The 13,183-nt window shown below is 38.8% G+C and overlaps 1 protein-coding gene across 5 annotated transcripts in view; it reads left to right on the top strand.

The window, feature by feature from the left end:
- The window catches only part of LOC101471592 (leucine-rich repeat and fibronectin type-III domain-containing protein 2), a 142,636-nt gene extending 131,295 nt beyond the window's left edge, over positions 1–11,341 (top strand). For all 5 annotated transcript variants that reach the window (XM_076877501.1, XM_076877500.1, XM_004559262.5 and 2 more), the window contains 2 exons: positions 427–1,823; positions 5,419–11,341. In XM_076877501.1, coding sequence (XP_076733616.1) covers positions 448–1,823; positions 5,419–6,400 — 2,358 coding nt within the window. In that variant the 5' untranslated portion in view covers positions 427–447 and the 3' untranslated portion in view covers positions 6,401–11,341. The remainder of the gene's footprint in view (positions 1–426; positions 1,824–5,418) is intronic.
- Positions 11,342–13,183: the final 1,842 nt, after the last annotated feature.

Here is a 13,183-nt window from a genome sequence, read left to right as displayed (position 1 = left end):
AGCATGTGCGTCATTAAAAATAGCTTCTTAGCACAGTTTAATCCTGAGCTTCATTCAGACAATCCTCGTGTGATTTCTCACACCTTCTTTGCATTGCAAAGTACATGCATATGAAGGTTATAATAGAGAATATTAATGTAAAATATTCTCAAGCATAAATATCAGACCTGCTCATTAAACAAGCGCTTTTGGACCATATGGTCCAAAGACTATACTGGCATTCTGTCAGAACTGGATTCATGGCTCTTAACCCTGTACACAATCCATGATCACACAGGCTCATTAAGTTACATGCAACTGAAAATGTATAACGTTAGTTTTGATCATAAAGCTTAATGGAGCACTGTAACACAAAATAATTTCCCCCAGGGATCAATAAAGTATTCTGATTCTGATTATCTTTTGTTTTGTTTTTCTTTTTTTCAGGTCCTCGTTGCATAAGCTAACATGGACAAAGTGGTCATCAGTCTCCTGTTCCTGGGAACTGCATTTACGATGGTCCATGCATGTCCCAAATACTGTGTCTGCCAGAACTTGTCAGAGTCCTTGGGGACTTTATGCCCCTCCAAAGGTCTGCTCTTTGTTCCACCAGACATTGACCGGCGAACTGTGGAGCTCCGGCTGGGTGGCAACTTCATCCTAAAGATCTCCACCCTGGACTTTGCCAATATGACAGGTCTGGTGGATCTCACTTTGTCCCGGAACACCATCAGCGACATCCAGCCTTTCTCATTTATTGACCTGGAGACATTAAGATCGTTACACCTGGATAGTAACCGGTTGACTGAACTGGGACCAGATGACCTCCGAGGACTGGTTAACCTGCAACACCTGATCCTCAACAACAATCAATTGAGCCGTATCTCTAAAGTAGCCTTTGATGACTTGTTACTGACACTGGAGGATCTTGATCTGTCATATAACAACTTGCGCACTGTGCCTTGGGAGGCCATCCGAAAGATGGTTAACCTCCATCAAATGAGTCTGGACCATAACCTCATCTCCTTCATTGCTGAGGGAACCTTTACAGATCTCGACAAACTGGCACGCTTGGACCTCACCTCTAATCGTCTTCAGAAGCTCCCTCCAGATCCTATCTTTGCACGTTCCCAGAGCAATGTGGTGATGAGCACACCATATGCACCCCTGCTCTCACTAAGCTTTGGTGGAAACCCTTTGCACTGCAATTGTGAAGTGCTTTGGCTTCGGAGACTGGAACGGGAGGACGATATGGAAACCTGTGCTTCTCCTGCCAGTCTAAAGGGACGCTACTTTTGGTCTGTTCGTGAGGAGGAATTTGTGTGTGAGCCCCCTCTGATCACACAACATACACACAAATTGCTCGTGCTCGAGGGACAGACAGCTAGCTTGCGCTGCAAAGCTGTTGGCGATCCAATGCCAACTGTGCATTGGGTTGCTCCTGATGACCGTTTGATTAGCAACTCCTCCAGAGCAACTGTATATGAAAATGGGACTCTGGATATAACAGTTACCACATCTAAGGACTACGGTACATTCACCTGCATTGCTGCTAATGCTGCAGGAGAATCTACAGCGTCCATTGAACTATCAATCATTCAACTCCCCCATCTGAGTAATGGTACAAACCGTACCACCCAGAACAAGTCAGGCCTGTCAGACATAACAAGCTCTACTAAGATCAGTAAAGGGGAGCCTAAAACTCTTCCAGAGAAGGTGGTGTCTGTATCAGAAGTGACCGCTGTTTCTGCTCTGGTCAAGTGGAGTGTTAGCAAAGCAACTCCAAAGGTCAAAATGTATCAGCTTCAGTACAATTGTTCTGAAGATGAAGTCCTCATTTACAGGTAAGAGTGATTACTGAAACTTGATTACATCTAAGTATGGGCTAAAAACTCTCTCTTCAAAGTGGCACACTGAGTCTTGACTGTAATCTTTAGCTTTAGAATACATACAGTTGGATTTCTTCTCTCAGCTGTTAATTGTTTGGTGGGTGAGTACTTGAGACAGTCAGTTCCTTTGAAGTGTTACTTGAAGATCAACATTCATTTTTCTTAATCCTTCTTGAGATTTTTTTTGTTTAAATTAAGAATTGACGGGTTGCTGTGTTCACATTTTTAAGCAAAAAGTGCAATCCAAAGTGCAATCCTTGCCCTGAACCATTAATTAGAAATCCAAGAAGAAAAAGGATTATAGACCCTCATTTCAATGTATCCTTCTTAAGCTGCTCAAGTCCATAAAGTGTGAGCTTGGAGACTGTTACTGAAGATCTTTGGGCTCTGTGAAATCAATTTCCTATGTCAAATGAGACAGTGAAAGCGGCAACATTCAGCAAAGATAACTGTTTGGAAATACAAAAATACAGCCATGCTGTTTAATATTAAATTGATGCATTTAGGTACATTAACCTCCTAAGACCCCAACTCTTTCATTGCATGCATTTTTAATTTGTCTTTGCTATTTTGGCTGATTGGGACCTGATGAATGTAAAACCAAAGAATTATCTTTTTACCTGATGTAGTTTCTGAGAAGAGGATATCAGGCCCTCGTAGAGCTAAATTTCGTATTGTGGTCTAGACTCTAGGCAACCCAATATGTGATGTCCACATATGTGGACACCAGGTCCTAGGAGGTTAAAGGATGAGTAACAACAATCAGATTTATTCATACAGTATGAGTCCCAATTTATAGGACAACTTGGCCTTTTTTGAAGAGAGGGGAAGACATGCACCAAAGGGCCGCAGGTCAGACTCTAACTTGGGCCTAGTGCTCTCCGGCCATACGGCATATGGTTGTCTGCTCACTCACTGATCTAACCCGACCCCCTACACCTTTTTTTTTGCCACATAATGTGTTTTGTTTCCTCAAACTAATGTTAACTTATGTAAAGAAACTCACTGAAGGATCCTTGAATGACTAGTATGCTGAAGTTTATACATTACCACATTATGGTCTGTTTTAGGCAGGAAATTGAGCATTTTCATTTCAGGCTTACTAGCACTGATAACTGAGGCTTACTTTCTCTATCAAACACCATATCTGATCACCAATACCTGATCTAATGAAATAATAAGAAAATCCAAACGGCTGGGTATTAGCTAGGATTCTAAGAATAGAACTGTGCACAGCAATTGTGAAAGATATCACTCTGCCCAAATGCTTTTAATGCAACTTGCCATCACTGTAAATTCAATAATAAGCTGTTTATCTGATATCCTTGCTTTCATACTTAGTGCCAGCTTTTCATGCCAGAAAAAGGGAACAACATGAATTTTGAGATTTTTTTTTCATCCCAGTGACAGAAACAGTGGATGACTCATCTGTGTTCTAGTAAACGGCCTTATGAATTTTCTCTAATTTGTACAAAACTGCAACTGTAAGGCTAATGTAAGCTTTGTAAAATGTATTTTCCTTTTTCATTCAGTGATTCGCAGCAGCAAAATTGTTTCCCTGAAAAGAGATTATTTAAATTGCATTCTTGATGTTGTCAGTCAAGACTGGCCCCATATAACAAAACATGTACATTTATTTGTTTGAATGCTAGTTTGAGATATTAAAACCATGCAAGTTCTTAAATGCAGATTTAAGGATGAATTTCTTAGTTTAACTTCACTTTAGTGCACAGTTGGTAGCCATTAATTTAAGTGTTGAGCATTGACTTTGCTTACCATGTGATTTGATGCTTTATTCTTTAATGTAATCCTCAGTATGTACTTTATATACAGAAGAAAAAATGGCCTAAAGCAATTCATTTATCTGCACACCAGAATACACATTATAAACTGGAAGGAAAAGATAATGTGAAAAGACAGGACAACTACTGTTTCTGAATTAATACTGATATCCTTTCATAGCATGCATATGTGCACCCCTAGCTGGCCGATGTAGTTTCCCACTGCCTGCACTGAAACAATGACATGATTAAAAATCTATCACAGCCATGTGGAGCAGAGGAGGGATTGCATGAGTCCACTGGAACATGTGAGGAAGCACAGCTTCTTCCTGGTTATGGGAGAAAGAGGCAATTAAGGATGAATAATGAACTGTAGCCTCGCTGGTGTCTGGGCTCTTTGGTGGAGGCACTTCAGAGGGATCAAAGCTTTCAACACATATGCTATAAGAAAACAGCAAGCAACAATGGATGAATGACTGAGGAATCTATTTATACATGCCCTTATGGGTATGTTGGAGTCTAAACCTTTTTTACCCCAGTGTTTTCCAGTTTCACATCAATAAATTATTTGTTGTATTGTACATGTAATTACAAAATTGTGTTGGAATATGATACATTTTCAAATCAAAAGTTGAAATACATTATGTTTTATACACCCCTCAAAAATGGCTTGGATTCGAAAGTTTGTTGAGGCTTCTCTAACCATGATGTTAAAGCAAGATTGAAGACCAATTATATTCATCTATTGTCTTTTTTGGCAGAAGATCAATGGCCAACGTCCATTCTATTTAATTCTGTTTAATTCAGTTCAGTTTCCAAATCACAGAAAGTCACTTCAAGGTGCAACCTGTTCCTTATGGTACTGCTCCTGTGTTAGATTTTTAAAAATCTAATGGTCTAGGGCACGGTAGCTGAAAGTGGTCGTCAAATTATACGTAAAGTATCCTAAACACAGAAAAAGTATTTTCTAAACTGTGCATGTCCACTAATTGGCATTACCAGAGATTTATTAATTTAGCATCAAAACAGCATTTTAAATCCAACTACTTTGAAGTTTTGGATTCGATGGCAGCATGTGCGACCTGTCAAGCACAGCAAATTACCCTACAAAGAAGCAAGACAATTGTAACACTTAAAAAACTTTACTGCATTCAGTTGGAAAGTCATGCGCAGGGTTTTAAATTACATGTTTTGACACGTGGAGAAAGAGGATTTACTAATTAAATGTCTCTGAGATCAAATATCCAGATGAATGAGTGGATAAAAGCAGTTGCTGTCTGTGCAACAAAATACAGGTTTTGAAAACACCCTTTTCATTGGCAAAGCTCTTGGGCAATTAACTTACTGCAGATTTGAGTTTCAGTTTAACTCAAAAAGCACTGAAGCTTAATTAAGCAGTCATATTAAAACATCAGAAATAACAACAAATTGACTTGAAACAACTTAATGCGTGTTTAATGGATTGTACAAGATATTACATTTAGCCAAAACAATATTTAAAAATTGTCCATTCACTATTTATCTCATTACTATTTGCTTGCATGGATATCAAATGGTATATACCGGGAGCAATGAAGTCATCTTTTTGAATTACTTTGTGCATATAAATAACTACTTAGCATGGTTAATTGTGTACTATTTCCTTGATATGTCAAAGCATAAGATATTAATTCAAACTACTTTCAACATTTTGGCACTATGGCCTTGTTTTAAATCCCTGTGGCAAGAAGTCTGTATTTTTAATGTCGTCTCTCTGTTTCTGTTTTCAGAATGATTCCCATGACTAACAGGGCCTTTGTACTCACTAATCTGGTCCCAGGGATGCAGTATGACCTGTGTGTCTTGGCCATTTGGGATGATACTGCTACGACTCTCACTGCCACCAATATTGTAGGCTGTGTCCAATTTGTCACCACTGAGGATTACCCACAGTGTCAGTCTATTCACAGTGGCTTCATGGGTGGCACTATGATCCTGGTCATCGGTGGCATCATCGTGGCCACACTGCTGGTTTTCATCATTATCCTCATGGTTCGCTATAAGGTGACGAGTGGGATCCAGACTAATAAACTGCCCACTGTGAGTAACACATACTCTCAGACGAACGGAGGAATGAACAGGTTCAACGGTGCCCCACCACAGGTCAAATCTACAGTGGTGGTCATGCGTGAGGAAATGGTAGAGTTCAAGTGTGGATCGCTCCAGAGCAGTCTCTCTTCGTCCTCCTCCTCTTCTAACTCGTTAGACAGCCAAACAGCAAGAGGGGCTGGTGACCGCTACAGCATGCAAAGCAGTGAGTGCACCACCCTGCCCAGCAACAAGTTCAGGAGGCACGGCCCCAAAGCACGCCCAAACTTGGACCACCTTTTAGGGGCCTTCACCTCACTGGAGCTGCGAGGGGCAGGGAGAGATGGCGCAGGGACTTCTGGACCCTCCACCAGTTCCAATGCTATGGCAGTGGCTGTGGTACCACCGTCTGATAAAGAACCATTGCTTGGAAGGGCAGAGTCCACAACCATGCTGGGACGCATCCTAGGGCTCCCCCAGGAGGGTAAGCCAAAGAGGAGCCATTCGTTTGACATGGGTCACGTAGGGGCCACACAGAGTCGCAGCAGCTACCCACGCAGGATCAGTAATATCTGGACTAAACGCAGTCTGTCTGTTAATGGCATGCTGCTGCAGTATGATGACAGTGAGGATGAGAAGCCCAGTTTTGAGAGCTCCGAGTGGGTAATGGAGAGCACGGTTTGAAGACCATAAAGACCACATGTGAGATTCATGACCAAACAATAAATCTATATGAGAATAAAAGAAACATGAGTGAAAAGTGAAGGATATCCCAAAGGGAAACTATCTTCTGCATGAAGCTAACCCAAGTGACAATATAAGACACTCAAATCAATAGATTCCTGGTCATGATCTCATCTCTGACAGTGTCAAACTGTATTTGAAAAATGTCCCCATTTTAAAACAACTGCAGAAATGGCCCACAAGGAATATTTCCCAAACCACAGGGTACATGAGATTATCCCTGAGGGGAGAAAAGGGAAAGAAAGACAAGAAATTCTAAGTGGATTTACTATGTCTTTATTAAAACAACTGAATACCAAGAGGATTTGCCTCGATTGTGGTGAAGTGGATCATAATGTCATGGACCCTCAGCATGAAATGGGACTACTGCAACAGTAGAAAGACCAGAGGAGCTAGTAGAAAATTAAAACAAAGTCATTTTTATTTTCAGTCATTTTTTCTATCATTTTTACTATTTATTATTTGAGGCAATTCATCAGCAGAAGCACATCTCGGTACTGAGTTTGTAGCTGTTGGTCACATACAAATAGACCCTCTCACACATACACATATGTAGAGGCTACCATCTCTCATACAGCCATTGCAAACACTTTCAATTTGATAACATGATTAATTTTCAGTAACAATATGGTCCTATTTTCTAGATACCATAACAATGAACCACAGCAAGCCAGTCTTGTATTTGTACCTCAGGTTATGTATCGTACGTTGTTATTTTAAAGCAAGTAGGACTACAGCTAAGATTGAACACAAACAGCTCCACACACAAAGTTCTTTGCTTGATTGTAAAGCTGTCAAAAAACTATTTGTTGCCATCCAGTCAAAATCCAGTGTGTTTCCAGCTCAGGTTAAATCCTGCTCTAACAAAATGTCAGTTTGAGTGCTTTGATACTCTCCCCATAGGTTAGCCCTGGTGACAATGGTCCCTGCAGGCAAAAGGCCCATTGATGTAAACAGAGTGTTCGCCTCAGGGTACGGTTTCAGATGTTATCAAGATATATTATAGTCACTGGACGTGGATGGTGTTTGAAATCCATCAAGCCCACTTAATCATTTGCCCAAAGCTGCCAAAAGCAGGATCTATCGTCAGGCTGTTATTCTCATGAGGTAACACAAACAAGAGAGTATGGCAATTACTCATTTAGCCAGGTTAAATGGAGGAATTTGTCATTTGATAAAGGTCATCGTGCTGCTTAGAAGAAAGGAAAAAAGGGGAACGATAACTCATTAAGGGCCAAACATTTCACCAAGTTACATGATACAGAACCTTTGTTGGTTTATGTATTATTTCAATTGATCCATCAGAGAGCCCATTTATCTTTCATTCTCTTTCATACAGGGCTGTACATTGCAGTAAAATACTTTGAATTAGACTCTACTCAGATTACTGCTGATCAAAACTGCAACATCTCTGCATTTTAATGCCTTTCTCGATATTCTGTGGATCTCTGCTGCATTTTAACATGTGGGATGGTCATCGGTTTTCGTTTCTTCCCTACAGTAGGTGTACCGTTCTGTATATTGGCATTCTTTTTGTACAATAACTGGGTGAGAATGTAAATGGGGATGGGGGAAGGGGGCAATCGTGCAGTAGTACTTTTATTTTTATGTGAAGCAAACAGTGAGAAGGTGCTTTACTGTGACGTACCAACTTGATCATTGTTAGTTGGCTTACTGAAATGGGATTTTATGTGATACTGCAAGGGGGAAGTGGAGGAGTGGCTTTTGTTAAAGGGTCAAGCCACTCAAATGACTAAAATACTTATTGTCCAACTTATCTCAAGTGGTATTCCTGCATGTACACTGTAGACAATCTTGGTTTTATTTGCTCATGGTTTCAGAGAGCTTTGCCTCTAGTGCAATACAACGGTGTTGGAAAATGCAGACCAATATATATATAGTTTAACAATGTATCTCTTCTATAGATCTGTTACATCTGTTACAAAAATGATCAGGACCCTGTTTACCTAAAGCTTTAATCATTGTTTAACCCAATATCACCACAAAACGTGCAATAGACACGCCAGTCCACCGTGTCCGTTTCACTCTTTGCCTCTACGAAGCGTGAAAAGGACACGCATGTCGAAGTTCCAGTAAGCTGCAGTAAAAGAAGAGGGAGATATTTTATTTCAAGCCAACTTGAAAAGAATCACAGTAAAGTGTTTAAATAGATATTATTAACACATTTACATGTAAATACATATTAGCCCCCTAGCTTAACCATTTGTGGCGATTAAGGACCTTGGAATGTCCTGCATATGTTTTTTTGGTCACTACTGACTTCTTGGTTCTAAATATATTATCTGCCACTGCTGGTAATGCGGTAATGTAACTTCTGTATGTGTGTCCATTTCATGTTTTGGAGAGGCAAAGCGTGAAATGGACGCGGTGGACCAGAGTGTATATTACATGTTTTGCCGCAATACTGAGTTGCACTGTATCCGTGCCATACAGTATATCCATTCTAGCCAGTGAGCCACACTGCTGACATTAAGTGTGTTTAACTGTATATGACATACAGTATATCCAAATGAGCTTTAAAATCATGAGCTTATAAATTCAGCAATTTAAAAAGCACAAACATTCTCTAATAATGTGTCTAAAATAAATGATAAATTCAGAGTAATACCTACAAAGTGGCCAACGACATAAATCATTTGTTCAAGATGATTGCAACAGGGTTATGGGACGAAGCGTGCACTGCTCCAATGGATGAATGAGACTTTTTTCTTATTATTCTTATTATTCAGTTGCAGGGATAGCACTTTGTTCCAGAAAGCCACATGTGCATTTAGGACTGAGACAGTTGAGGCATGGAGTTACTTTTGTGTCATTTAAAATATTACATTTGCATTATAAAACATAAAAAAACAACCTTGTTTTTAAATCCAAAGGTTTTACTGTTGAGCTCACTCTCGTGGGCAGTCTCTGTTGGTCAGCATGGCAGCTTCCACAGTTTGCAAATAAGAGAGTGAGAGCATAAATGACATAAAATCAATGTGTAGGTGTGTTTGCACATAACATTCATCTTGGTAATGGCAATAATGTTATGTTTAAACTACGATTGGTATTATTTTACTTCACTTTTTTTTGCCTGTAGCCAGATATGGATTTTCATAATCAGTTTCCACATCACAGTTTGTTGAACAAAAGCAATCTACATGGAGTCCTTTATAAAACGAAACATTCTTTGTGTTATTGTGGCAAAGGCTAGATATAAACATACCTGTGCAGTGACTTTTCTGCCTTCTTTGCTCTTTCTATGCTTTCACCACACAATTATTTACCAACTGTCAGTGTTGTGACTCTAATCAGTAGAGACATGTCATATTTCACCTTAAGACCCACGTTCGACTTAACCAGCAGCAGTTTTGGATTTACACTCAAAAGTTTGATTGATATTAAATCAATGAAAAGAAAACTAAGGAAATAAGGAAAAAACATCTATACAGTTTTTTCTTTCTTTCTTTTTTTTTTTTGCAAAATTATCTTGTTTGTTTGCATAAAAGTGACAGAAAAGTACCCATATTAGTCCTTACTTCTTTAAGAACCATATATTGTTTTATAATAACATTTCTACTGTTTTGACAATCGTTCCCATTTTCCAGTTCAGTTCCAAAATGATCTGATTCATGAATTGAACAAAACCTAATTCAGCAGCAGCAGCAGCAAAACCGTTCTCATCAAAACCCTCCAATATCAGTGTAAATGTTCTTCTGTACCAGAGCTGTAGCCCAGGTGCAGCAATAAGCTACACAGACATGCTTCTGTATCACTGTCTGATTTTTTTTTGTTCCCAGCATATTGTTTTCCACGAAAACCTGTATGAAACACTTTGAATCACTGCCAACTATGTAACTTTTCGCAGGAATTTGCTAGCCTGAGGAATACCTACACAATGCTGAACAGAAAAAATCGAAATGACTGAGCCCGTAATAAAGTGTTAATCTTTATCTTTGAGATTTTGAGTCCTCAACGAATGTCGTTTTACCCTCAATTTAATGTTTGCCAAAACATTACAACTTTTTAAACAATTGTTAGCTTACATTTTTGAAGATTTTTGTCTTTGCTGCAAATGAATGAGTGCTACAGACCGTGTGATTCATAACATTTATTATTTATTCTTAACAGAATAAGTCAGATTACCCAATATCATCAGCACGTTACTTTAGTATCTCAGGTATTTTGTTTGCAGACACTTGTCTGCCTAATTTGCCAATAACAGTTGGTTTTAATGACAACGATGCAACAAAGTCACAAAAAAAAAACCAAGTTAGGTACATTTTTATCTATATTGTCCACTTTCATGCAACAAATCATCCTCCCTCTTTTGGTTTCATTTCTATTAATTTCTCATTATATCCTGATAGTTTCACTCATTATTATAAGCGGAGAGCATTTTACCTTACATATTAAAACAAGTTGTTTTGCTAAAGATTTTGAAATTGAATTCATTGTGACTATAAGCAGAAGAAACCTAAATCTATTCCCATCTGTTTTATTTCGTCTGAAGTTTCAAGGATGCTTATTTTGGAATTTGAGCAAATAAAACCAGAAAACATTTGCTTTTGTGACACTGGGGGTACACGTTGAAATATGTATTTTAGTGAATGTGTGAAGTGACCCTTTAACCTGCCGTCTCTGCTTGTGACATCATATAACATCCCCCTCCACTCTGCTAACTAAGATATAAATTTAAGTGTGTATTTGACTCAACATAGTCATGATTCTCACCTGAGGTTCCAGGACAAAAACAAGAAAAAAAACCTGTTTATGTGTGAAAACATTTTGCTACAAAAGAATATAAAATATTGTCTAATTCCTATGAACCAAAATGGCTCTTCTGTCTTTCTTCTTCCTGCGACATCAAGTTACTTTACAGATTCCATTATTGATGACATTTTTCAAATGTGATCCTTATGAATGGAAAGTGTTGTCTAACCGCGTCTGCCTACAAAGTACAAAGAAGCTAATGGAGTGTTCTTCCCCTCATGCGGTGTTTGTTTACCGCAGATGAGCCACGGGTTTTCCTCCTGAGGTCCAGCTGCTGTAATCAGGCCAGTTGCTGCTGACTCACCTCAGCACTGCCCTTATTACAAATCACCGGTACATGCAGCTCCTGGCCAGAGCCCATAATAAGGCCTTAATTCATATAATCTGTCAGGAAAGGTGCTTACGGCAGCACAGAGTAAATATAATCTCCACAAGGGCCAAGCGCTGCTTGATAAGACAGCGATGTGCACCTCCTGAAGGCTCAAGAGGAAGATGACCGCTGCGTGCTGAACGTCGGGAAGTTCGTTTGGAATGGGGCTTTGTGTTTTCACGATACAACGGATATTCAGATATACACTTTTATAGGATCTGAGCTGAAAGGTTATCAGATAGACAGCAGCATTTTTTAAGAGAGTAAATTAAGGACACTGCATTTTTTCTCACATCACAGGTTTATGTGTGAGATCTGCAAGAGCTATCAGGTTGCTATTCAGTAAAACAAGTTGAAGAAAAAAGCACCTTTAACAAACCTGACAGTAGTCTTTTTGTGTGTTTTTTTTCTTACACTGTTGTTTATTTTTGTGACAGCTACATTGAAAACAAATCAGAGCGTCAATGTGTTTACAAAGTCTGCTGCCACTTAGCATTTATTCACTGAAACTGAACATGAGCCCAGTCTGCAGGTCATCATATTTGCATAAAGCCTTGGTAAATAAACCTGATGTTTTGATGTATCTGGAAAACAAAGAAATGTTTTTTCCCTCACTATTGCTGAAGTTGGAATGTTGATGAAAAAAAAATGTAACCGTACAGTCCACAAGAAGAAAGCTACATGAGGTAATACAGCCTGTTTCTACATCCACCTTTCTAAATATAGCGCAGGTATGATTTGCCACACAGGAAAACATGGATTCTTGCAATCGAGAAGCTATAAAGAAACAGCATAAATAATGGCAAAGCATGGTACTTCAAATAATATAAAATATTTTAAGATATTAATACCACAACAAAAATAATTCTTAAAAAAAAAGTGAATGCAGAGGAAAGCAGAATTGTCTTACTTGCTTACTTATTGAACCACTGAGTAATACAAAAAAAGTCCTTTAGTGATGAAGGGTTACACAGTCTGGTGATTTCTTAACCGGAGGTGTAATGGTTGGATGACTCATGAAAAAAAATCAGCTTCTGTCTCTCTCACTCATCAGGCTTACTCTCGGTCCCTTTGTGTGCATACAATAGCTGTAACTGTATCTGTAATCTCTAGACTTTTCAGACATGATTTTTGCTGCTCAGCCACTCTATTGGGGAAAACAGTCAGGTTCAGTAAATGTTTGTATGATTTTCTGATCTCTAATTCTATATTATACAGGATTATCTTTGCAAGATGCACAAAACTGAACAACTGTGCAATTTGCACCTTTGCTTTTCTTCTATTTCTGAAACAGAGACCTTAATGTGCAGCACGTGAAAAGGACTGTTCATCCTTAGGCCACATGTCTTTAAGCATTTTCACTTCGAATCTATTCAGCTGAAACAAATTCTAGTGTATTTAATTATATTATATTATAAATTATAAAATCAAATGTGGCCAGAAGAGCCTCTTTCCAGTGTAGTCAGTGGACTCTGGTGAGTTTTCCTTCCAGAGGAAAATAACCAAACACATTTGATTTGATTTTTGTGAAAACAGTTCTGGGATTTTAGAGTAAATTGCTAGTAACAAATATATCTGCT

The sequence above is a fragment of the Maylandia zebra genome, linkage group LG19 (genome assembly GCF_041146795.1).
Source record: "Maylandia zebra isolate NMK-2024a linkage group LG19, Mzebra_GT3a, whole genome shotgun sequence".
NCBI lineage: Eukaryota > Metazoa > Chordata > Actinopteri > Cichliformes > Cichlidae > Maylandia > Maylandia zebra.
Note: the sequence above shows the minus strand (reverse complement) of the source record. Positions and strands in the feature narration are given on the sequence as shown.